Source organism: Pseudopipra pipra, chromosome 3 (genome assembly GCF_036250125.1).
Source record: "Pseudopipra pipra isolate bDixPip1 chromosome 3, bDixPip1.hap1, whole genome shotgun sequence".
NCBI classification, from domain to species: Eukaryota; Metazoa; Chordata; class Aves; order Passeriformes; family Pipridae; genus Pseudopipra; species Pseudopipra pipra.
The window spans coordinates 90,520,277-90,547,951 of NC_087551.1; the positions used below are offsets into that span (position 1 = coordinate 90,520,277).

Consider the following 27,675-nt stretch of genomic DNA (forward strand, 5'->3'; position numbering starts at 1 on the left):
GCACACAGTTTTCCAGGTGAGGCTGCACCAATGCTGAGTACAGCAGGATAGTGACTTCTCCTGACCAGCTGGTTATACTGCGTTTGATTCGCCGCGGGATGGGTTTGCCCTCCTGGCTGCCCGGGCACACAGTGCTGACACATGCTGAGCCTGCTGCTGAACAGCACTCACAGATCCTTTTCTGCAGGGCTGTTCTCCAGGCACTCCTCTCTCAGTTTATGCTTGTGCCAGGCATTACTCCATTCCAGGTGCAGAATCCGGCATTTCGATTTTTAAAATTTCATCTTTCATCCCATTAATCATATCCCAGTGCTACAATCTGTTTAGATCCCTTTGCAAGGCCTCTTGTCCCTCAGGAGGCTCAACTGCACCTCCCAGTTTGGTATCATCAACAGTGATGCCAACGGTGCACTAGATAATTGCTAAAAAGTAATTCTCATATTTTGGAGTCTATATAGATTACTTTTTAAAAATACTGAAAAATATTTCTAATTAATTTCATAATTGCATTTTAAACATATTAAATCGTTGGTATCAGTGCATTACTATTGTCTTAGAACATGAAACAAAACTGTAGTTGAAATATGTTTGTTGTAATATTTAAGTTGTGACAGCTTCTAACAAGTACTGGTTGAAACATCCTTTCTTGGAAGAGAAGAAGGTATGTTAAGGAAATGCATCAGATATGTAATTTAAATTTATGAAATCATAAAATCATGTGAAATAATAAAAAATATAAACCTAAACAAAAATCCCCCAGATTTCAAATAGGTTTTCAAATAATAAAAATACTTAAAATCTCTGAGTAGTAATTTATAATCATACTTCATAATTTAGTAATTGTGTCACTATTTTTTCTGCTTTAATCAGAAGCAAAAAAAAAGGAATTTCTCATACAGCAGAAGTTACTTATTTTGAACGGTTCCATTTTCAACTTCTTTTGAAGAAAATTGTGGAAAGTATTAGAATTGAAACAAAAGCTACATCTCCAAAAGTGGTGTAGAATGCAGTTAATAAGCAACAGGAAAAAAACTTCTTAGATCATTTGTTTCTTTAAACCATTTTTATGGTAAGCCTTCTATATATTGATAGGTTTTGTTTCTGTTTTCATGGGGGCAAATCTCTTCCTATTTCTGTTTAACATTTTTTCTCTAAGTGTCATGAGACCCCTATTAGAAAAGAAAGCAAACATTTATAATAATATGCTTGGTCATGAAAATTATGCTGTTTAAGGAGCGCAGTACAGATAATCAGGTTCTTAGTAGGTTATGTGCTGTTTGAAATTGAGATGGTGTATTTTTTAAGCCTAAGTTATCATAGCTGTACTTCTTTATGCTTCCTTATTAAGACTTTCTACTACAAATAATTTTTTCTTTCTTAAAATTGCATTAACATTGCTTGATATCCTCACAGTATGTGAGCCTTATGTCAAAGTGTCTTCATCTCAATAATGATGTTTCACTGAAGTAAGAAGTATTTATTTAAACAAAATATTTGGTGCTTCTGAATTCGGGGGAGATTAATATGGTGAATATGAAAGAAATGTTAAAGAATCTGAGTAGCACTACAGTTGATGCAGCAGTGATTGCTGTAATGAATTTTCTCCCAAATATTTTCTGTTGCACAGCATAACTTCATAAAACCTATACCATCTGGCTGAAAAATTTCCCATTTAGCTCTGGTGGAAAGATGATATTTTGTCTTTGAAATAACAGCTAATTTGTCACTGAGTATTGCAGAATAATCAACTCTGCTCAACAGAGATAGGAGACAGCTTTGATTTCAGTGTCATAAAGGGTTTATAAGGTGTTCGGTGTCCCTGTGTTAAAAAAAGAAAAAAAAAGCTAAGTTTTAGATTTTTACACTTCTTGGCATGAAAGGAGCATGTTTGCTCTGGGATTCTTAGGAGAATTAAATGCAATGAATTTTGTTGTCCTAATTAGTTCTATATTTATTTAGTTCAGAAGTTAATTCAGTTTTGAATAAATGTGTCCAAACTTAATGTAAACACAGTTTAACTACTCTACTTCATAATTTGTTTTAAGTACCTTTTTTAATGCCACTGTAAACAACACCTCAGTCTTTTAACTAGCACCTTCTTCCACAGGGCGTCTAGCAGTTGTTTATACTGGATGCAACACGTGATCCTGAGCTGTGAGGTGTCCCCAAAATGGACAGCTCAGGCGGGTAGTTGAGTAGCACTGTCTGCAGTGAAGGCTGTTGCCTCGTGGTTGATATCAGTGCAGACCTTTGTGGGTGCTGGGCTAAGCCTTCCACCCTGCACCCTGCTGGCAGGATGGTCTGCAGCTGCTGTTCCTGAGTTATTTGCCTGTGACATTTATGTCTACGCTTTCCACAATTAACTGTTGTGGATTTATAGCACTTCTCACAGGTATTCTGCTGCAGCCAAAATGTCTCTCTCTTCCCTTGGAAGTCCAGAGCAGAGCTCTTCTCCTTGCCTTCTCCTTGCCTAAGTGATTTGTATAACTCAAAATCTGTAGTGAAGCACTCGATATTGGCATGGGACAGTCCATCTCTTCTTGTTATCTCCCTCCTTATCTCTTGGCCAGGGCATAGTCCATGACAAGAAACTTAATTTCCCATCCTGTGGCTTCCAAGCTTCTTTATTAACATCTCAAGAGTGCCTATAACCGGCACATATGGGAAGGCAAAATATACCCATCCACAGTTTTCCCAAATCATCTAAATATTCATTCAGATATTTCTAGTAGGTTAGATATGCATCATTCAAACAGTGTGAAATATTGCTTCTTTTTTTTTTCCCAAAATACATGAATTAACATTCACTTGATCCATAGAATTCTCGGTCTTTGCTTCTGTTTGTGTTTTGTACTGAATTGCATGTTTTCTATTTTACATAATGGCTATGACCATTATGTAAAGTTAGTGTACTTTATTACCAGGGATTTGTAAAATGCATTGTGAAAAACACTCCAAATTGCTTTTTCAGTCTGCTTTTGCAGCTCACAGTTGTAGTGAGGTGGTTGGCTTAGCTGGGTAGAAAGGGGAAAGTCATATTTTGTTATTCTTACTTCAAAACACTTTAATTACATTTATTTGGAAAGTTATGCTTCCTTTCTTTGAGTTTTTAAAAAGTACTTTAGGATAAGTAAGGAATCCATGCCTTCTGCCTTGTAACGTTATAATAGCAATCAATAGTCTTATCTCAGCCTTACAGAGAAAGAGATTTAAGTGATTAATATTTATATGTAATACCTGAAACACTGAATCACTTTGTTTATAGGAAATTCTTTTATAAAGCAAACATTTAACAGGGGCTTAAGAGTCTTATAACATTAATCTCATCAAGATGAAACTTTAGTACAGCAGAGATGATAAATATTTTGCTCTTGGATTTCATCTGTAACCAAGGCACACATGGCTGCGTCTACAAAAGGAGATCCAGCAGTGCCAGTGCCTGTTCAGCTCTGCAGCCAGCTGGTATGGTCCAGCCATGTCCTTAGCAGTACCTGTCTTTTACTCTGTAAAAAGATGAATTCATGAAGAGTGTGTCTTGGAAATCATTCCTGGCCCGGTTAATTCTCAAGGAATGCTTGGAGACTGTTGGAGAGGGCTTGTTGACTGGCCCCAAAGCCTTGCCTGTGACGACATTGGCATTATTGATGCCCAACCACAGCGCTTGGTTTGTCTCCTGACACTGTGTACACGCAGATATGCGGCCTGCACAGCCTCCTCTTCTCAGTTGTTTAATAATTTCCAAAGTCTAGCCCAGGCAGAAGCAAGAGCTTGACTGTGGAACCAAGAGCAATGCCTGCCCACTTGTGCGGAGAAATGGAAACAGGTTTTGCAAATCTGTGCAGACACATAATCCAAGTGACAGCAGGGTCATTGCATTGCAATTACTTTGAGCGAAATGAGCTGGCACTCATCAACATGAATCTTTGAAACACAGAAAACAGTCCTGTATTGCATATGATATACTGTATAAAGTATATTTTAGTAATTCTCCAGTTTACAGTTTGTACCCTAGTTCCTTTGGAACACTGCTCTCCAGTGTAATATAGCTCACTAATTCTTGGCAGTTTTTAACTTTCTTGTATGTATCTGTCGGATCCAATTTTTATTTTACCAAAATGGAATAAATGGATTTAATCAGAAATCAGTTGCTTGAGTCTTTATTTCTGAAATTTGTTCTAAATAGTGTTCTCCTTTAATAATTCGAATATGTGGTGGACTTCTTTTTAATGGGTAACGGGATTGAAATTGCCATGTCAACTGAAAGGAAACCAATCTGATTAGATGTATTAGATGTGTAGAGTCACTTTAACCAAGTAAGGATTCATAGTAATTAGCTAAACGTGTTAGAATTGCTAATGATACAGGCCAAGAAAAAGAGCTAAGAGAGAAATTATTTAAAAGGGGAAACATGCCCAATGTATTTTTAATCAGTACATTTTTTTTCTGGCTTGTATTTTCCAGTAATACAGGGAAATCTTAGTTATAAGTAACCATTTTGTATAGAATGGGAAGATATTTATAGCTCCTAATAAATTATTGTTTCTGCTTAGTGCTTGATTTGTTTTCCGAGATGCTGTACTAAATTTTGCTTGGAGACATTGGCACACTGTTTACCTCTAGTTTTCAGGTCAATGGGGACTGTGCTCTGCTTATAAAGAAATGAGAAGTTACTGTAAAAGATTTTAGATGGAGTTAATTTAAGATACACAGACGTATTTGTATACATGTGGGTCTACTGACAATGGCATTTAAAAAATCCCTTTTAGCATAAAACAAAAAATATTGATTAGCTGTGAAAGCTGTCATTTAGCAGTTTACAAGAGCACTTTGAAACCATTTACATGAAAATTAGAAGAAACTGAGTGCATAGAAGGTTTCATTAATTTTGTTTAATGACATGCATTTTTTTCCAAAGTATGCAGTAGACTCAGATGGTGCAAATTAAGAGTAATTGTGATAGTGAAAGGATATTTTTGTCATGTTTTCTAAAGACTTGCCATAAATTCTGTGCTGTAAACATCTCTGAGTCACTTTCTTTTTGGCTCATTGCTCATCTTCTCCGTCTTATAATATTATGTAAACAAATTTGTTTACTTTTATGTTAATAATAACCAGTTCTTCATTGCATTATAACCACCTCTGAAAAATAATTATTAAAGGATTTGCCAACTACCTCATGCCCATGGCTTATAATTGCCTCAGAACCCTCTAAAGATAGAATAATATTAAAAAAACATATATTTTACAGATAAACCCTGATATTTACATCTAATATCAAACACATTTTCACTTATTTGGTTTGTCCTCATGAATTCTGCCATTGCAAATGAATTTGATGCTTTTCAATGACAAAGTAAAAAGGAATTTTAATTAACGTTACTACTTAAAAAGGCAACTTCACAAATATATTTCTTTTGATTAAGCTATTAAGTCTGTGTCTACATTAAAAGGCTGTAAACTGCTATCTTTGAAAATCAAATTTACCAGAGATGGATAATAACCTTTGTTTTATATTAACTCTTACAAAGTATACGTCAGATCAATTAATCATTGGTTTTTCAGTAAATAAAAATGAAAAACAGGGAGAACCCCATTCGGCATTCTCCTTGGTTTTTTTCCATCTGAAGCAGACCACTATGAGTGTGAGTTGTGTAAGAATCAGTGTTGAGCAATAATCCTGTGACAGGGGTACATCCATATTAGTTACATTACCTCCATTTCTTAGTCATGAAAATGTGATAATTCCTGAACAAATAGAGAAGTAGGATTAGGTCTTCAGCCTGGTTTTATATGTCGCGGTCTGAAGAAAGGCAAGGAATTCATTTATTTGTCACATTCTATCTGGATGAAATAAAAAATGCACGTTGACATCTCTTCCTGAATAGCGGAAGTAAACATGTTGCCATTGATGGATGTAATTAATTTTTCAGGGCTGATAATTTATTTAAATAAAGAACATAATTTATTTAATTGCTATCACTTTTATAAATTGCTGCCTTTGCATCTGAACAAAATCTTTAGATACAACTCTAGAGCACTCTCAAAAAATGTATCTTTAGAGCTTAATATTTGGATCAAAGTGTACTTCAAAAATGTATTTTTAATACATTTTGAGTCAATTATGTTTGGACTAATAGAGAAGAATTGTGTACGTATGCCTAAAGTTTTAAAGGAGAGTATAATATTCCATGTCAAAGTAAAATTTAGCATAAAAATGTAATTACTTTTGCAGTATAATACAATATGAACAACATGGGTTTGTTTTTTTTTATTTCTAATATTTTTGCACAGTAACATTTTGGTGATGGTACACATGATGAAAATAGCATGTTGTCTGTAAAAAGATAGTAATACTTGTTTCACTGTCTCTGATTATTTCAAATTCTTGCAGAATATTGCAAATGACGTTATAGTCCAGTTCCTTCATGCCCTGACTTCTGCTGTGGTTTAACTCTTCCAGCAGCGACCAACACTGGACACCTAAAACCAAGTGGAAGTACAGTCAAGCTGCAGATACACCTTCAAAATATTATCCCATTTCCAATAAGGCTGTCCTGAGCTCAGGGTATTTTCTTCTGGTGAATCTGTCAATCACTTTTATGACTTAAATTTGGAGGATTCCTGTGCAGAAAGCTTTCTTTTGCTAGTTCTGATACTGCTGCTTGATGGAGTCTTCTGTTTCCCCCAGTAGTTGTCCTGGGAGGATGCTCTGGAGGTCATGCCCAACTGACCTTCTTCATGCTCATCATGATTTTAGAGGTCTGTTGGAGTTCTCAGTTGTGTTTTCAAAAACCATAGAATCGTAGCTGAGGACTCGCTCAGTGATTCTTAGCTAGTCACTGTTTGTACGGAAACACAATTTTTTTCCTCAGGTTGCCCAGTCCTTCTATGGCTGTTCTGAAATCAAGAGGCCATAACTGTAAATAGTCTTCAAAGTGGTGCGGTATTATTGATTTATAAAGTAGCATAATGCTGTTCTCTGCTTTTTTTCTTTACTCACACCAAGTTGTTAATTTTCCTGATATAATCAGCACATCATTTTGGTTATAAAGTGGAATGTTTTTTCCTGTGTTTTACATTTATTTGCATGGAATTTCAGCTGTAATTTTATCACCAAGTATCATAAGACGTAGTTTTTCATAGCCAGTCCAGCCTTCAGAGCCATGACTTACCTGAGCATTATCAGTAAGGTCTGTTTTCTCACTGTTCACTACTTTTTCCAGCTTTGGTCTCCTACTGGATCCCTACACAGGACTTGACTAATGACTTCTTCCTAGTGTGAATAATGAGCATTTACTGCAAACCTTCTGTATTGTTTAAACACATTTTTTCTTTCCATGAGAGGAAATGAATGTCATTTGGAAATCAGTTATATGGTATAAGTTTACTTTCTTTTCCATGTTTGTTTGTTCTTTGGAAAACACTAATAGATGGCTGAGAAATTACTTCTCTTTCAAATAGCCATCTCAGCTCTTCATCTCTCTAACATATTTTCCTGTTCATTAAGTGTATTGTTTATTCTGATTTTTAGTAATTTAATTGGAAATTACTAGAAAATTTTCTTGCACTGCCTTCCTCCCAACCACCTGTTACAGGTTCCTCCTTTATGAACCCAGATGGAGAAAAAGCATTTTCTTTTTGCGTTCTGACCTCATCTTTCTTGAGTACTCCTTTTATAGCCTGAACAGCTGTTAGCCCTTCGAACTCCCTGTCTGGCTTCCAAATCTCTGAATAATGTTTTAATTTCTTTTTTTATACTTTCTCAAAGTTGTTCCCCAGACTTTTTCTCTTACTTGTTCTGTGCGGATTTGATTTTTTTTTTTATAGCTTATGCTCTTTTTTGTTTTCTTTACTTGAATACAACTTCAGATGTTAAAAAGATCTTTTTCTTGTATTTAGTATTTAAGTGAGTTAAATATTATTCCATATCCTGTGCATGTCATCTCTTTGATTTTTAGGCATGGATCCCTTATACCAAACGAGGTCTTTTCTTTTTGTGCAGAATCTTTCTATCCTTGATGTGTCCTCAGTTCCAGGTGTGTCTCAGTTCTTCCTCCTGACTCTGCTATTTCAGCCTGTGATTGTACCTTTGCCTCAGCACATCCCCTTCTCTCTCAATCTGCACATTGTAATGGGAATGTGACAAAGACTGCTGCCATGCAGGTCCCAGCTCCCAAACGACCTACATTTGGCCTCTGGAAGTTCTCTTTAGCGTTCCTCAAATGTTTTTGGTTTTTTTTCTATTTATATAAGGACTGCAAATTGCTGCCGCCAGCATGTCTTTGGAGTCTGCACAGACTTCTTATGAGGTCCACAGGATGCATGTTCTTGTCAGAGCCACAGTACAGGTCTCTGTCCATGGCATGGTTGCTGGGACGTGGCATGTTATAATTTCAGGTGTTCTACCTGGCCTGTCTTAAGAACATGAAACACTTGACTTAGCTGGGCCTGGCAGTTTCCCTGTACAACCTGTCCTCTTTTCCACTGCAGTCTGCAGACAGAAATGCAAGATAACACATTTCATTTTGGAGTTTTTTTCCCTGCTTACTTCTGTTATTTGGACATAGGATTTTCACAAAACAATCCTTTTCCTAATCTATTTTTTTTTTCCACATGAACTTTTCCTGTCATTTGATTTGTCTTTTCGTACTACTTTTCCTGTGTGGATGTACTAAATCAGGATCTTCAATGTGATAAATATTCTGTGATATTTCTGAGAAAATAGTAAAGTTCTAGGCTCACCAAGTTTATCTGCTGTGACACTGGAATTCACCAGCTGAAATCCCCTCTAGGATTTGGGCATCCATGTTTGTTAGAATGCTTGGAGCTCATTTCATTTCTCTTTGCTAAAGATTAACGAGGCAGCTGCTTTCTGTTAGTCTAAGTGGGGGATGTACAAACCAAAAATGTAATGCCCATAAGCACTTGACAAAGATTAGTCTGGAAATAACACTTTTACAATACACTCAGAAGTATCCATTTTCTGTTGTAGTTATAAACAAAACAGAGGATACTACATGCCTTAATAAAAGACATGGCAAGGATGAAAGTTGTCATCTGAAGCAATTACCTATGAATAGATGCTTTACATGAAACTTGACGTTATGCACTGGCATTTAAATAAAATAATCTTGTCATAAAGTAGTTTCTCATATTGATCTAATGATAAAAGTATATATACCGCTTTAATTGGTATTATTTTTGGATGGTGCTAAAATCTAAGAGTACCTTTGCTCGGTTGTCAGCATCATGTAGTGTTTTAAGTGGAGAAAATCACAGGAATCAGTAGTTATCTACTGATTTCATTGCTGTTTCTGGGTGAAGTGCACTGTTCTTATTTTGGTGCTATGTTATTTACAGACATAAATTTTAGGGGGAATAGGATTGTTTTGTAAATATTTTTGCAGAGGGAAAACATTCGCAGAAACTTACACCTGGAACAAATTCTTTGTTTTTACCTTTAAGAACGTATCTGTTTCCTCTACTTTGCTGTTGTTTTAGTTCATTTCAGTGGCTACTGCCTTTGAAGACAGTTCATATAAATGCTTGAGTGTTGGAAATCAAAACATTTCGTCATTTGTAACTCCATGAAAGCGCTTGAGGAATATAAAAGGGTACTGGAAGGTGCAGGCTTCTGAGAGGACTAGACGTTGCTCTTCTGTTCATTGCAAGACCTAGACATTGAACATCTAACTCCAGACCTGGAATTTATGACTTTTGTAAATGTACTGTGTGTGAAATACCAAAGTTCATAGTTACTGAAATGAATGAGGCAGCTAAACTGGAAATTAAAAGCAGCCCCCAAGGAGTGATGGTGGCTCAAGGCAGACAAGAGTGTGGCTTGAAATTCAGCACCCAGTCACCAGCCATGCAGCTTGTGCAGGTGACACTTTGAAAGTGAATTTCAAAGCCTGAATCGTCTTCCTAGATACAACTTAATTATTTGGGTATGGCTAACTGTGTCACTTTAAACCTTCAAGGAGAGCATTCCCAGCTCCCTTGAACAACTGGAGCTCAGGACATACTGTCTTGACAAAGTGAATGGAAAATATTCACTGCCTTTATTTTTGCATTGGTGGCTCTCTTTAATATATATTTTGCAAACACATTTGTCGTTCTTGAAGATTGTAGATGTGCTGAAGCAAGGTAATTACAGTGGAATAAATATTAAGTTAAAACCAGATAGTTATTAAATAAACCTGAGGCATTTCTAAATCTTAGGTTAGAGAAGAATTCAATATTACTTCTATAATATTCTTTTAAGTGAGAATCATATCTTAGCCTGGGGTGTGGGGATAAGAGAAAAAAGGTGCAAGTGAATAAAAATAAATTAGCAGATCATTTAATATTTTATCAGGTAGGAGCATACTAGCTGCAGTTTTGTTCACTCTGGAGTTGTTGTATGGCAATGGCAAGACCGTTGGGTATTACAGCCTGTATTATTCAAAGCCACTCAGGCCCTCCAGCTCATGCTTGCCAGCTCATTTGTCACGTACTGTATGTCTTGGTCTTTTAAGGTGTTGCCCTGAAAGTACTTTTTTCTGTGTTGCATTAGCTGAGTCCGAAGCAGAGTTATGTTGCTTGCAAAGGAGTGGCATGAGCAAAGTGTTACAAATTAGTCTCACATTTTTAGATGCTTTTGATGCTCAAATGCTATGAAACTCTGTAGTTTCCATTTTTTTAGTGAGACTGAGTAGGTATTCTTAACTGCAATTAGTGAGTGCTATGAGCTATCAACTTGGCAAATTATAAACATTTACAGGTCATAGAATCATAGAATGGTTTGGGTTGGAAGGGACCTTAAAGGTATCTAGTTCCAGCCCTCTTCCCATGGGCAGGACACCTTCCACTAGACCAGGTTGTTGAGGCCCCCATCCAACCTGGCCTTGAGCATTTCCTGGGATCCAGAATTTTTCTTAGCAACCTGTTCAAGTGTCTCACCATCCTCACAATAAAGAAATACTGATGGGGGGGGGGAAGTCTCTGAATTAACACAGTATTAACTATTTCCACCTTGTCAATGTTGTTTTGAAAGACTTTGCTCCTCTTCAAATATTTCTTCGCATTACCATCTCAGATCAGCCAAGACCTCATTAAATAATCTTGAAGGATACTTGGTTTTCCTCTCTAAATATAGCAAAAGTAGAAGGTAAGGAGATATATGGAAGAAAGATTGTATTTCCTTGAATTTGGCCTTAGTACAAAGAACAAAAAAAAAAAAATCCCAGTATATAAAATGTAGGGGGGGAGGTAGAAGAACCAGAATTTCATAAAATATGTTGGAGTGCTTTCTCAGGCTGGTTTAATTTTCACAGAGCTGTGTGAGTTTGCATATGTCAATCACTTTAAAGTAATGCTTTGCTTTGATTATGAACGTGACTTGAGAATAAAACTGTTTGCATAGTTCTCAGGATATGTAAATTGATACTTAAATGCTGCTGTAACTATAATTACTTTAATAGCGAAAGGCAAAATCAAGTTAACTAACGAGAGTTTATAATTAGATTAACATAAGCCAGTTGTGATTTAATACAGTGCTGTCTACAAAATTAGATACTATATGAATGTGTTTTAAATCACTTCATTAACACATGGGGACCAAATTACCTGTTGTTATAATTTCCTTGACTGATAAGAAATTTGTGTTTTATGGTACATTTGACAAGTCCACTACCATGCAAAGGAAAGATATATTATTTTTATGGTTGGGCATTCAACCCTAACTTATCCTGGTTCCTGTTGACTTAGAGCTTAACTTTGCAAATATATCATCTGGCAAAGAGAAATCTTTCATCTAATATGAAATCATATTCAGCTTAGTAAGAATAAGATGCTGTGCATGGAAGTCCCACTGTATTACAACTCCTTTAGATCTTCCTTTTACATTTCAAACTCTTGAAGTTAGAAAAAAGTTGGTAGGTTGCTGCCAGTTAGCAAAGAGCAGATGGTGTTTATTACTGTGACCAGTAAATTGTGTATCTGTGGGAGTAATAAGCCCAATTAGCCAAATGTTGATTGTGCTTTTAAGTGTTGTAGTCTTGGTACCCATTTCCATACCTGTGCATATGCTCAATATAAACTTCTTTGTGCACTTTGGAAAAACTTTAGTGGTACAATTCTGCAGCCTGAATTGTTAGCATTTGTGTAATTGTTAGCATTTGAGATAATGTCCTACAAATGAGCCAGTCTTAGACACACAATTCCAAAAATTCCTAATTACTTACTTTGTATTTTATTTTCCCATAAATAGTAAAAGTTGACTACTTCAAACTTGGCTAGAATGAAAGTTAAAAGCCAGGTGGCTTTGTGTTCTGAAGAATCCTCTTCCTCTTAATTCAATGAAATATGACTTCAATATAATGGAAAAATTGTGTTTAGCTCAGCATACTCTGAAGTTTTTAAAAATACTGCTCTCCTTGCAGTTTTCCATTGAGGAGCAGTCAGCCATCAAAGAACTTCCCAACTCTTTTGAGGCAGGGGTTGGCATCAGTCATAACCTCTGACTAGCAACTAGTTTGCTAACATCTGTAACCGCTCCCCAGCATGGGCAAAAGAAACCTGAGAACCATTCCTGTTTTCTCTCGGTCTCCCCCACTGTCCCAGCTGGACTGGCCAAATAGGGATAGCCTTAGGAAAAAGCAGTTTAATCCAAGATGCAGAATAAGAAAGACAAAAGCCAAGGATAAAATGTGACATAGAATCACTGAATGGTTTGGGTTGGAAGGGACCTTAAAGATCACCTAGTTCCAGGTCCCTGCTGGGGCAGGAACACCTTCCACTAGACCAGGTTGCTCAGAGCCCCGTCCAGCCTGGCCTTGAACATTAGGATCCTCTTTGTCATTTCTGAGTTGAAAAAGGAGGGTCGAGCATGGTCTTTCTGTCAGCAGAACCTGTTGCTGCTGTGCTTACTTCAGTAATACCATTTTTGATAAGATTGCAGTGATTTTAATGGCAGTACTTTCAGCAGTCACTTCCTCAATATCCAAATAAGCAATAGTAGCTATATACTTTCAATAAGACCTGGTTTGTTCGGGTTTTTTTTAAGATACTTGACAGCTCTTCAGGGTGAAGATCATGTATTCCTGTATATATATGCAGTGTCTGGTGGAATGAGTCTCTGGATACTTCTGCAATTAAATAATGATGGCTAGGCTTCGTGAACGAAGATTTGGGAATTAAATAATAAACTGCTTGCAATTAACAACTAGTTAATTGCAGATTTAATAAAGATCCGCGACTTTAATGGTTCCTTGGCTTTTCCTCAATTACCTCACATCAGACTTAAAAAACCCAGAATCACTAAAAAATAAAATGCTTGGGTGTCTGACAGATTAGCAGATTATAATAAATAACCCTGCAAATGAACGTATTAGAGAAATAGCCATTCAGATTTTCCTAACTTAAGAAAGTTTAACTGAATAAGGTTATATCGACACCAATTCATTTTTTTTAATCAGAAAATTTATTTTAATATTCTGGTTCACTTAAATTGCTTTATTTGAATGCCACAACTCGTTACCAAAATTCTGACCGAAAACTGCTAAAAATGAAAAGTGAGGAGATGTTTTTCCTATCTCAGTGTGGACTTATATCTGGAAGATTTTTATGTGGAGTTGCTGACCATCTGTTTCATGGAGTTATGCCAAAAATATATTTTCACTGTAGATTTAGATGCTTGCTATGAGCTAGTAAATAGCCAGACGAGTATTGCAGCATCTTCTTCAAGAACACCACCAATATGAGCTCCCAGCACTTTTCAAGCTAAAAAAAGGTGTAATAAAAAAATGATTATTTCTTAAGTAAATCTTCTAGTCACAGTAGTTTTAATAATTCTAACTTTGTTAATCAGATTTAATTTATTCTAGAAATGCTTGCATTGATTTAAACCAGAAATTAATTTGGCCTGGGGTTTTCAAGAATCTGTATTTTACCTTTGAGCATCTAATTTTGAGTCAATTTTTCTCCCCACAGCCTGGCATTGGGTTATTGTTCAAAGCATAACGGAGAGGTGAAACCCATGTCTCCTGACATGCCTTGCTAAAGTACAGCCCTGCAGAGTTCAGTCCTACCAAACAGGTGTCTTGGAAGCTCTTCTCCAGAAACAGCAAACATCACATCACTGCTGTAATAAAAATAATGTTGCATCCTTATCTGGAACACTAAGTTGGTTTTGCAAAAGCCAAAAAGTACTGGATATGGAATGTAGTAAGCAGCTACATATAGAGGGAGATAAATTTGAACTTTGCAGAATCTGCTGAGCAATAGAATAGAGTAGAATAGAATAGAATAGAATAGAATAGAATAGAATAGAACAGTTCCAGTTGGAAGGTACCTACAGTGATCAGTCTAAATGCCTAAACAACTCAGGGCTGAGCAAAAGTTAAAGCATGTTATTACAGGCATTGTCATGCTTACAAAATGCTGACAAAAGTAAAATTTGCATTCATAGTCATCCAGTACTGCCTTAACATGAAGGGAAGTCCTTTGTGCGTATCAAAAGATGAGGTACTTTAAAAATAAATGCTGTTCTAAATTAAATGAACTGGCAGAAGTCCTAGAAAAGGACCAGAAGAAAACTAATTTATAAGCAGGTCTCAATCAGTAAGGTTTTATTCAGGAGTGAATATTTTTGTCTCCTCCCCTTTCCTTTAGAACAGGGCTGAATTTAGAAAGATTCCTCCCCAACTCACCCACCCACGCTCCTTCCCATGAATAATGAAAGGATTTTATGAGGATAAGTAGCTCTGAAAAAGGAATGACACTTTGTCTCCCCATGAAGGAACTGATAGCAATGGTGAATAGAACACACTGAGAAATAACAAACCTGTTTCATGTTGTCAAGCCTGGGCTATTTCTGTTTTCCTGCTTCTAGAAGAAATTAATTTCTTCTCCTACTTCAGGGCTTTGTTCTGCTTTATCTTACAGCTGGAAACATTTGTCTTATCCCATTCCCTATTTATCTAGGTTTTTTACTGTTATGAACACTGATCTGTGTATAAAACAGAAACAGTCACTGACACAAATGCTTTTTTGGAATGGTAAATATATTCCTTGTTTCTGCTCATGAAACCCTATTAAATTCGTGTTTATAAATAAGAAATGTTACAGTTGTAGTAGACATATATTTGGGCTACATCAAACAGGGAAGCAAATACTCTTCTAAATGTAAACATGCATTTTATACTAGTCATTGTAGTTAGCTTGAGGCTTGAATGTTAATGCTGTAAACTATGTGTTAGATTTTTTGTACCTATGATTTGCTGTCCTGAGGTAGTAAAAAATTCTTACTAATATTAAATAGTTTTCAATCTTGAAAGAATAGCAGGTTAGAGCTTTATGTTGCAACATAACAGCTAGTAATATTATTCTTTGCTTAATTGGTTACCAGCACTTTTGCCCCTGTGTGCAAATGGAGGTAGGGAGAAGGATAAGTGTGCTTTTATGGGGGAACACTTAATCCTGCTATGTAGTGGAGTAACTTCTGATGTACTTCTAATGGTGCCATGTAGCCAGGCAGGTAGGATTGTGTGTGTGAGTGTTCTCAGCCTGAGACTGCTGCTGGCTTTGGGGAGCACCCTGCAAGACACCCCTCACACCCCACCAGACCTTGCACCCTGTGTCCCAGCTCTTGGGAGGTTTACAGTGTACCTCGGCACACATAGGCAGATCAGCACTGCCAGCCCAACTCTGTGATGAGTCTTGCTAGAGAACTTGCTAGACCATGTCTTTACTTATTCAAAGGCCAGTTTATGACATACTGAGAATAAAGTGAATCCCATGTAGACAACCAAGGTAAGGATCAATGGTTGATTACAATTCTTCGCAGTAAAAGATGAGGTAGTGACTCAACAGAATCAACAGCTTCTATCATCCGAGATGTCTCATCCCCATTTGTAGCTGTCAGGGTGAACTCCTCCCAAGAGGGCTCCAGTGCCGGGTGCTAAGGGCATTTAAGTGCATTTAAGTGCAGCTACAGTTTCTCTAGAGCATAAGTTCACTGTCTTTGTTTTTCCCATCCTTCATACAACGCAGACACAATAGTGAAGCTGTGTCTGTCTTTGATGCCCACTTCAAAGTTGAAGCTCCTGTAGTGCTTGTCTCCTAGACAATTTGCTTTAACATGCCATAGACAGAAGAAACTTTCCCCTGAATTTGCAACGTGATATAAATCAGATGTTTTGTAAATATCAACTTCAAAATGTGTGTGTGTTTTTAATTTCAATTCTGTAGTCATTGAGGGGCCACCAAGATGATTAGAGGGATGGACCCCCTCTCATAGAGAAGAGGCTGAGAGAATTGGGTTTGTTCAGCCTGGAAAAAAGACGGCTTGGGGTTACGTAATTGCAGCCTTCCAGTAGGAAGGGAACCTACAAGAAAGATGTAGAGGGACTTTTTACAAGGACATGTAGTGACTGAACAAGGAAGAATGGATTCAAACTAAAAGAGAGTAGGTTTAGATTAGATATTAGGATGAAATTCTTTGCTGTGAAGGTCATGAGGCACTGAAACAAGTTGCCCAGAGAAGCAGGGGCTGCCCCATCCTTGGAAATGATCAAGGCTGGACTGGATGGGACTTTATGCAACCTGGTCTAGTGAGAGGTGTCCCTGCCCACGGCAGGGGTTTGGAACTAGATGGTCTTTAAGATCCCTTCCAACCCAAACCATTCTATAATTCTGCTGATATTGTGACTTCTGAGAGCAACGCTTGACACATATCAAAGGAGGTTGGTTCAAGCATGGCAATGAGAATAAATGCATGTGGCAATCTTCTTGAGGTGCTGCAGAACACTTCAGACTATTACAACATTGTCAGTTGTAGGATATATTTTAAGAACTGGTCAATGCATACATTTTGTTCACAGCACAGGTTATAATTAATCTCTAGCATTTCATAAAAACCATATTTACACTGGGAGACAGACTGCCTGTCCTGTGGTCCAGCTTGACAACACCTGGTTAGTTTTAGGGATTCTTGTCTCAGTGTCTTAGCCCAGAACAAGTGAGGTCTGTTGATGTGCAGTGTGTTTTATTGCAAGGGGGTTTAATGATGAACAAATCTGTGATTATATATGTATTCATGCATGGAGCACAACCCTAAGCTTTTGACTAACATAGGCAGATTTTTATTCTAAGAAATTTCATGTAATTAATTCTTAAGACTTCTCCATGTTCTGTATACTTTTGGGGTATCTAAGTCCTTGGTTTTAAGTATTCATCCCTAGCATATACAGTTGAACAGAATGTCTCACACTGTCAGTAAGTTTTCTTTGTGTGTAAGCACAAAGCTATCCAGACAGATGGCAACAGCACAGTTAGCGGAAAGGGAGGAATTTCTATGTTTCCACATGTGCAGTATAACTTCTGGCTATTTCATATGAATATTAAAAAAAAAAGTTTTATGAACAAAACTTTGATGAAAACTGAGAAGCTGGAGTGTTGGCTTTGGGCACCTTTACAGTCTGATTGCTTGTAAGGAGTGAAGTGTGAAAGTAATCAGGATGCAGATAAATCTAGTGAAACTGTGTGTATGTATAGGTTGGGGAAGATGTTGGGGAGACTTGACTGTAGTTACTGGAAAAATCTATTGAGCTACATTGTCTGTCAGGTTTTATTTTGCACAGGAAAAGGTTTATTGCACAGTTGTTGACACATGGAGCATCATATGCATTTGATTATAAGTGAAGCATCTCCTGCTTTCTTCTGATCATTTTCTTCTGAAGACATGCATCATCTCTCCCAGACAAATTATAGAAAAGTCTAAGAAAATAATGTACAAAATCTTTTTCATAAACCAGGAAGGGTTTCTGCAAGAAGACAGAAAGCCTAGCTCATGTTCATAAACAAGACTGAAAAGTTAAGTCTCCTGTAAAAACATCTAGTATCACAACAGTAACCATATTTTTCAAGTGGAAGTCAGTTTGCTCCCCAGCAATGAAAGCTTTCTGTTAATACTCTGTCTTCTATATATCAGCGTTTCTCACCTATCCTCTCCTAATATGACCAGATATTATCCCAGAGACTTAGAGCTACTATTATTTGGAGAAAATTTGTACACATGGCAGAATTGGATTGGAACTGAGATTGCATTATAAGATCTGCAGTTACAGCTGCTCTACCAGGAGTGTGTTTGTGGGCAAGGCTCATCATTAAATGCAGTCGAACTGCCTGAGTTTCCATGTTTTCCTTCACTGTCTCTATACTACCTAGGTTGTGTGTGCATGTGTGGGGCTGTAACTGGAGCCTAAGACTTCCAGTAGTAAAATTGGTTCTACTCAGGTCCTTGTCCATCATATCTTAATAAAAAAAAAGGAATGAAGTTGTGTTTCAAATTTCTTACAGTTTGTGCTGTTCACGAAAACTTTCTATTTCTTATGGGCTGGTTTTACCTATGTGTGAATATAAAGGATATAATTTTTCACAAGTTATTAAGTCAAATTTACTCTATCAGTAGTTTCAGAGTTTGGGGAGTTTTGTGATTATAGATGGTACTGAGGATAGCCAGTGGTCCCAAACTGACACTGGTAATACCAGGCACAACAGTAGAACGGCTGCTATAGTGCCCTGGCTTTTCTTCAACTTTAGACAAAACCAAACTAAGAGCAATTCAGTTTTTCAGTTGTAAATAACTGCTTGCTTCCTGATATGTGTTTTGTAGATAGTGGATGAAATGTGAGTGCCTGTCTGCTGTATAATCAATAGAATTAAAATCCCCAGCCACTTATTTCCTGTGAAGTGATTAAAATCCACTTAGTACATAACATAGTTTGTGCTGGCCATACCACTCCTTTGCAGCAATATGTCAAAGTAATGATTAGACAGTTTATGAAGTACTTAAATATAAATGGTCAACATAAATCTTCATAGAGTGTATTTTAATAGTTTTATTCCATTCAGGGAACAAACATACTCAAGCTTTGGCTGGCCTCCTCATAATTTCCTCCAAACTTACATACCGTTATAGCTCTTTCAGCTTTCAACAGTCAGCTTTTCTTAATTCTAAGAGACATTAAAATGATACAGTAGGACATGGTTCTTGCCTGATTGGTGAAGTATAAGTGACACAAAAGATTTGGTGTTGTAAGTAGTGGCATCCCCCATTTCTGTGTATAAGGGAGTCCCTACAGAGAAACAAAAGCTTTGCTCTTTGCTCAACCATCTCTGAAAAATCTCCGTGTACATGGGATATGTCATTTTTGAAATCTTACTTCTATCAATAGTTTAAGTCTACAGTCTGTTATTAAAGTCAAAATTCACTCCTTGACATTTCTTTCTCAGTCTTTGTTTTATTTTCATACAAAATTTAATAATCAACTTGAAGCCAACAACTTCTTCTAAGCCAAGTTTTCCCTGGCAGAAGCATAGCTACTATAGTTTGAAGACGTAGGATTGTTGATACCTTGATAGCGACATCATCTCTAAATCCTACCCCATTTTGAAGAGTTGATAACTTTTATTAAGTCAATAGGTAGAGTTGGAAAAAAGTACAAGCACACAAACTTGAAAAATCTGGTTTTGGAGTTTCAAAGCTTGCTGGATTTTCGTGCACTTACTACTTCCCCCATAGGCACGTTATCTTGCAGAAATCAGTTATTTTGGTTTAGGTGGCAGTAGATTTCACCTTATGTATTTATTTTTCCTGTGATTACATATGATTTTATTAGATAGTCTAACCAATATTTGAAGGAAGTGATTTGTAATTAAGACACTGGACTGAAAGCCAGCTTGGGGTTTGGGGTATCTGGTGTGATTCAGAGCTTGGGTGTTACTAACATAGCTGATGCGTTTTGTGTTGTTACATTCTTCTGGCTGAAGTGGAAACAAGAATATTTCTCCATTTCTTCCATTTTTAAAACAGAAGGTAATGCAAAACAAGATATAACATTTTTTTAGACATTTGTGAGTATTTTGGTCAGCAGCATATTCCTCGTTTGTATTTCTTATTGTCATGTTTTTTGTCTCTGAAAAAAACTCAAGGAAGTCCTGACACAATTACACTCCATCTTCCTTGGCTAGGCTTATTTTTTGGTGAAAGTTGTAAGATCAGAATACTGCCTCTTCAGATTTGAACATAATTTAGAAACATCTTAAGCAAGTGCTGATGATTCCCAGTCAACTTCCAAAGACAACATACCGTAGAATTTTTAAAAGATGTTGGAAATAATAAAAAATAATAAATTGAAGAGACTGTTAATTACAGAATAAACAAATTACTGAATAAACTCACCCCTTTTTGATAGTTTGTGTCAACATAACATTAACACCTCATTTATTTTTTGTTCTGTCCTCTGATTTTCATGTAGACATGTCTTCATACAGAAAAACCAGTGTTTTATGTGTCACATCAAGTCTGCAGTGCTTAAGAATATTAGCAGTGTGGCAGGCAAAGCCCAGTGTTCTACAAAATCCTCTCAGAAAATGCCCATGAATATCTACTGTGATCTATTGATTGTGATTTGTTCTGGTATTGGCAAAACAGATATTTGAACTGATACACAAAACAATGCTTATTTTAAACTCAATGTGCGAAGCATCAATTCCTAAAAATCCACGTAAAGCTCTAAGTTTTCAGAATATATTCCTTGCCAATAAAGCTGGCTGACTTGGGAAAAAACTTACGCATTCACTGCATTTCACCGGGACCATCTCATGAGTAAATTTCTTGTTTAGCAGTTGCTAAACCTAAGCAACCACTGACCTGTTAGTCCTAGAGAGAAGCCTCCTGGGGTTCAAATAAACCATGAATACTTTTACTGTTTTTCACACTAGATAAGAGGATACCTTGGTTCTCCAGTCTTGTATCCCATGAATTAGGCTCAGAGCTAAGTAGAAGTATTTATTTTAAAGGAAAGTAAAATTTTCTTTTTTAATCCATTTGTTTATAAAGATTTATTAACTTTTTGGAAAATTACCTGTTGGTCTAAAAGAGTTCTCTTATTTGCTTTGTAGTTCAATTTTGTTGGGAAATTGCTTGGACCAAGAGGAAACTCTTTAAAGAGGTTACAAGAAGAAACAGGTGCAAAAATGTCCATCCTGGGAAAAGGATCCATGAGGGATAAAGCTAAGGTACTGTATCTGGATTCTGGTTGCAATTAGTGTTGAAACATATGTTGCTTTAGGTTTTATACTTAGACTACCTGTCTACTTAGTAATGACTCAATTAAGAGGCCTATAATAGACTCTGACTCCATGACTAGTTTGTTTTTTACCAAGTTACATCAATTGCTTAAATATAATTTTTCTCTTACTATGCCAACCTTGCTTAGATCTCCACAGTTGCTATATTACCATTGTTATTTAAATAATTCACCTAAAAGAGAAACCAGCTTAAAGTTCACTTGTTCTGAGAGAAGTCTCTTTTTCTTGAGAAAGTACAGCTTGTATACATTACTGCTGTAATATTGGTATACATAAATAGATTTTCTCTTTTTTTCTGTTTCTTTAGAGATCAGATTTTTAAAAAATATTGGCTATTTATCCAGGGCATAGTTCTAAAAGAAGATTAAAAAGTGGATGTTTTGCTTAAATGTGTATAAAAATGCACTGTAGATAAAAAAAAAAAAGGCAGTTTGGAATCACACCCTGGTTAATGCACCTGAGTAATAATTTACAGGTAAGTGTTGTTGCCCTTCAGCCACCTGCCCCCACTTTATATACTGAGCATGATGTTCTGTGCTATGGAATACCCCTTTGGCCAGTTTGGGTCCTGGCTGTGCTCCCTCCTGGCTTCTTGTGCAGCTCCTCGCTGGCAGAGCACAGGAAACTGAAAAGTCCTTGACTAAGCACTACTTAGCAACAACCAAAACATTAGTTTGTTATCAATATTACTCTCGTACTAAATCCCAAACACAATAGGGTACCAGCCTCTAGGAAAAAAATTAACTATCCTAGCCCAAACCAGGACATTAAGGAAACTTCATATATATATGATCCAAAGAACAAGTACTATTTGTATTGTGATGTCTTCCTTTACATTCTGTAGAAGAGCAGTCAACACAGAAATAATGACTGCTAATTTCACTATATTTTAACTGTATATGGCTTTCAGTAATTTTGAGCAGTATTTTGTTTTCCTGTCTGTTGCCTCTGTCATTCATCTCTCTAGCTAAAATAATGAAAGCAATAACATGCCAGAATAAAGAAAAAATGAATCAAAATTTTATGGTTGGCATTATTTGGTCTTGGTAATGTTTATCAACGGTCACATAGGCATTATGAGGTCTCCAATTGCAATATTGAAAAAAATCCACAAAACAGACAAATTAGGCACATGGAACGTATTTCATTTTTTCAGAGTTTTCTTTGTGACATTGACCACAGTGACAATTCAGTTACAATTATAAGATAAATCTTGAATACGCTACCGATTTTTTTCCAGGTATTGACAGATAAAATATTTTAATTACTTCTGGCTAACTTGTGGAATCATAAAAAATGTTTCCCTGGATAAGCGAATGCATGTACTGCTAAGTAGCAATAATTTGCACCAGTACTACATCTGCCAGCTCTATTCTCAGCCACCCACTCAGATTATTATTGCCAAGAGCAGCAATTGTCCAAACAGAGGAGTGTAAAGATGTTTAAACACACATTATTAGATAGACTAAGCCTTCTGATTTTGAGATTGGTCACTCTTCTGATCATATAATTTGAATTTCATCTCATGATAATGCAGAGTTCCAATGTTGGTACATTCACTCATGAGTATGTCATCAAAAATATAATTTAGGGTATATTTTTTTCCTCTTCATAGAGTATTTATTCCTTAAGAATAGTCTGAAGTTGAGTATGAACTTCATGGAAACTCATTCATATGAGAGTGGTGTAAAAAATTAAGTTCTAGAGTAAAATGGCATTAAATATAGCAGTCATGAAAGCAACTTTTGTAGAGAAGGGCTTATAAGTGACTTATCTTAATCCAATTTAGACATTACTGACTCAAAAGAAAACAAAATTCCCATGCAATTACAATGAGAGATAGGGATTATCTGATCCATGTACATCATTGCTACCAGTTCTAAGCAAAAAAGTGTGAGAATGATCTTGGGATGGGTAATAATTACAATTAGCGTTTCAGAGAGGCTGTTCTAATTTGAAATACTGGTAAAATGTAGAGAAAATAAGTTTGACTGTGAGCATAAATAATGGTGTGAATTGCTACATTGCTAAGCAAAATAAAACTCTGGTTAAAATGGTTTTCTTGTCATAAAACAAGCCAACTAGTCTCATTTTTGCAGTACTTTTTTCCTGATTTAAATGCAAATTACCAAAGTCTGGAGGCTTTTTGCGGTTATTTTGTACCATATGAGAAATCAGGTTATGTATATTGGCTGATGAATCTTTGTTTTGGAGGAATATTCAAGAAAAATCTCTGTCATTTCTCTCTGTTAACTAGAATTTCCTTAAGGCTGAATCATAATAGTCCCCTCCAGTCCAGTGCAACTGGATGCTGAGCTGCATCAGAGAAGTAGAAACAGAATTTCTGCTGGAAAGTATTAAATACATTTATGCCCTCAAGCTCTAGAAGCTGAAGTGTTCAAAAAGAACAGATCCACTGATACGAGGCTTTTCAGTGCCAAAATAACAATAGGGAAGTGCTTGGCTCAACAGTGAACCACTCTGGCCATAATCAGTAATTTTTGTCATATGAAAGGGCAGTTTCCATGTCTGGGAAGCTGCCTCTGTCAAGGGAGATATATCTGCTTTTCAGAATTTCCTTATCTTTTTTTAAAGAAATCTGTGGGTAAATTTTAGAGACTAAATTATTTAGGCTGTTCCTTCCAGAGCCACAGGGAATGCTTATTGAGTGACTTGAGATTTCTGAGTATCTGCTGTGCTTACGGTGTGGGAACAGGACAGATTAATTTGAAAAGGCAATGCAACTTACTTAAAATGTATATTATGAACAGCTCCAATTATGCAAAAAATACCACAGAGCTAATGTATGTGTCACAGAAAGTTGTGTTAGAAATTATTGAAGAGATGCTGAAGTATAACTGCATCAGTTTGGTGCAATGTTATCTGGCGTATAAGGAAAACTTATGATTCTTCCAGAGTGGCTAATGTGAGTACTTAAATCTCTGTGCTGAAGTTAATGCGACTTGCTCAACAGAAATTTAGTGTTCCATAACAGGAGAAAGATCCTACGGTATTCTGACAGGAAAGACAAGCACTGTCATGAAATGTGAAAGTCCATCCACTAGGCATAGCAGATGCTGCTGCTGCCTTTTAAATACTTCTTACCCTTGATTCGTCATGCAAAAATGTAGCTAAAATCTGAAGTCTTTATTAGCTGAAGAACTACCGTGTATTTTTTTCTCATAGAGAAGCTATTGTTCAATATAATGAGCATAGCCATGACCACTGAGAATTGTGCCCAGTGTGAGGGCACAGCCATTTTCTAATGTGTGTTTGGAACAGGTTGAGCTCTCACTGTCTTGCTGGTTTATATGCTGCCACTAAAGGTTGTCTTCCCTGTAGTAATATAGTATTATAAATATGCAAATACATTTTTCAGAACAGGTAGTGATGAGATTAAGCATAGTCATGTTGATTTGCTTAGCTCTTGGTTCTTTTCCATTTCTTTTTCTTCTTTTTGCCAACAGCATGAGAGGTGATTGTAAAGTTAAACAATCAAACTGAAGTGACAGGAGAAATCTCATTACAAGTGGAATGAATTGATTGCTTTCATACACAGATGCAGATTTTCTCCTTTTCAACCATGCAATGAATGTTTTTCACTGTGCCATTAAAAAAAAATAAGATGCATGCAGTGTCTGGAATAGCTTTTTGTTACATGAATTATAGCAGCAAGAGCATGGATTCTCTTTTAAAGAATCAGAAAAATATGTAGCAATGTTTCTTAAACACTTATACTTCTTTAGCTAGTTACCTGCCAGTTTCATAGAATAGAACAGTCTTGGGGCTTGCACCATTTCTCCATACTCCCTAGTTTTAGATTATTTATCTGAGCGATATTTTTTACATAATATGCATAATCTGATGTTTGTGTTTTTTGAACTTCAGAACATCATATCTGAGAAAGCAAAATGGCAATGATTTCATGCAGATGAGAGTGAAATGAAAATATTTGTAGGAAAACCAAGAACATTTAGGGCCAGAGATAAAATACCACACTGGTGTCATTAGAACTGCTTTTAAGAGCTGCATGACTGAAGATTGCTGGAGCTTGGGGAGAGTATGTGGGAAGAGTCAAAAACATACTCCCCCCCTTCCATGTTTCCCTAAGAACCCTCTAGTGACTGGACAGAAAATACTGCTCAAAGGGGCACTGGGACCTCACCCTTAATAACGTGTGAGAACAGATCAACAACATTAACCATGGTCCAGCTGTGGTATTTGCCTGGAACATGACATCCTCGCTTTTTGTTACAGTTTTTTCCAGAGGTGAGTTATCCAGAGTAGATGAGACAGTATATGGTGAGGCTTGCCTAGAATGCCTCTGTGTATCATTATAATACTAATTAATTAGTATGGATAGTGCTAGTAAAAGAGAGCAAATGAAGGCCAGAGTAATAACTGAAATGGTGAATGAGACATAGAATAAGCAAAAATGTGTTGAAAAAGGGAAGAGGACTGGCTTGAAAGAAAACCAAATGGTAGGAATAAATCCTTCACAGAAGAAAAACTCTTCCTTTTACAGAATTTTATCTTTTGTCTTTCTCATTGCATGTGTAACTTTATGGTGAGAACGTTCAAAGTAAAAGATGATAGAAATTTTCCAGTGAACACAAAATTATATAGAAAAGAGATATTTGGAGGCTTCAAAATTCTTGAACAAAGAAAGGTTGTGAGAGAAATGTTGAATGTGTGCAAGTGTTGTAGCTGAAAGTTTTTAGGGTAAAATGTTTGTGCTTTCTTTTTTTATTTGAACGAACAATTTTATTGAAAAATTAACCTAGGTGATTATGTTTGAGAGAGCAGAATAATATAAGAACAATAGAATGTTTTGATTTTGATTTGAGAACATTGTGTTACCCAGAGAAAGATTTTTGGTTACTTTCATTTTGTTAAAAAAATGAAAAACGGATTTTTAACCTGTTTATCTTTCCCTGAAAGCTCATTGTTCATCTCCTGTGAAACACTTGCAAGACATATAAGTTATTAAGCTGAAGAGGCTCATATTGTCCTTGCAGAAGTCGCACACAACCCCAAACATAGTTTTGAATCACATTTTGCATACATAAAGCAGAATTTGGAAATTAATGTGTGTCCTGATAACAAGATTCTATATTAGACAAAAGAAAAGTAAAACATCAGTTACTACAGTAGCACATGTGGTGTCAACCACACATGAAGGAAAATGTAAGTCATAGTGCCTGCATTAAATCTTCTGAATACTGATGTATAGTTGCCATCCCAATTTAAAGCCTTTTTGCCTAGAGAAATTCTGTCAACACCAATTCCTGTTTAGCACACTTTCTGTTTATTACCCATTTCTCTCATTGCTTAAACTTCCATTTACTTATGTCTTTTGTCCTGACTATTGGAAGGTTGCTGTTATTAAAGATTCCTGTTGCTTTTCTATAAAACATGAAAAGTTAGAGAACAAACTTGCACTGCAGCTTTGAAAAATCACATAAACTACTTGTCTGTGACTGTGTTTATCAGCTGAGTGAACTTTTAGCTTCCTCCTTCTTCAAGTTTCAGTTGATGTTAAAACAAGTTATCAAGGAAAGTAGGTTCCATCCAGAAGAGTTAGTTGCAGTTAAGCTATCTATCTACCTTTCGTTAATCTGTGGGTTAGATACTTTCCAAAGAAGGACTACTGCCACTGGACAACAGCTTGTCCCATTAAACAGAATTTGTTGCACTACCTTTTCTTTTTAAAAAATACCAAGTGTTAAGAACTTGTTTGCAACTAAAAAGATCTGAAATCAGCACACAGAGAATCTACTGATATTCAATTATTAGCATATTGGCTTTAGGGTGGTTTTTAACAGCTGTATTATGTGAGTACCTTAAAAAAGATTTTGAAAATATGAAATAGTTGCAGTGCACACTGGTCTGTTCCCGGCAAATACTAAGGGCCCTGAGTTCAGTCCTGCAACCTTTAAATAAATGCTTAAATATCTTACAGGATTAAGTCCATATATATAATGTGAATAGCACCCAATAGCTTTTTGGTTTGAAGCACAACATGTTTTTTCATTAGATCATGTCTAACACAGGTGTAGTGTCCCAATAGCGTAAATTCTCTGATATGATTCTCCTGACTTCGTTGGTTTTTCAAGATTATAAATAGTTGCTCATCTAACCCACAAAGGAAGAAAAAAGCTGCAGGTTTTGTCTAGCAGAATTTTGATCCAAGTATTGCATTATATTCTTTCCCAATCCTATTGCTTTACTTGAACATGAGATCAAAAGTTTATCTTTAATGTCCAGAGTTTTAAAAGCCTTTGAGTGTTACTGCATGTTGTAATGTTTAAGCTCATGCAGTATGGTTACATATGTTTTTTAGCAAGTGAGAGTGTCAGCATTCTCAAAAAGAATAAGAAATTACAAAAAAAAATTAGGAAGTTAAAAAAAAAAGTGCCAACCAAAAATCACCTAGTTGTATGTTGCACCAGGTTTTACACTGATGCCACTCCAGTCATGCTTGTAAGGTTGCTTGCTCTGGCTTATGGCTTATGGTAGTTTAGCCCATTGTGTTGCCAT

General features: G+C 36.3%; 1 protein-coding gene across 24 annotated transcripts in view; it reads left to right on the plus strand.

Annotated features, from left to right (window-relative positions):
- KHDRBS2 (KH RNA binding domain containing, signal transduction associated 2) overlaps positions 1 to 27,675 on the plus strand; it is a 735,331-nt gene that overhangs the window by 98,609 nt on the left and 609,047 nt on the right. For all 24 annotated transcript variants that reach the window (XR_010429445.1, XR_010429434.1, XR_010429428.1 and 21 more), the window contains exon 3: positions 20,947 to 21,063. Coding sequence is in view for 4 of the 24 variants with exons in the window: in XM_064650303.1 (XP_064506373.1) it covers positions 20,947 to 21,063 (117 nt within the window). In the remaining 20 variants the exon portion in view is untranslated. The remainder of the gene's footprint in view (positions 1 to 20,946; positions 21,064 to 27,675) is intronic.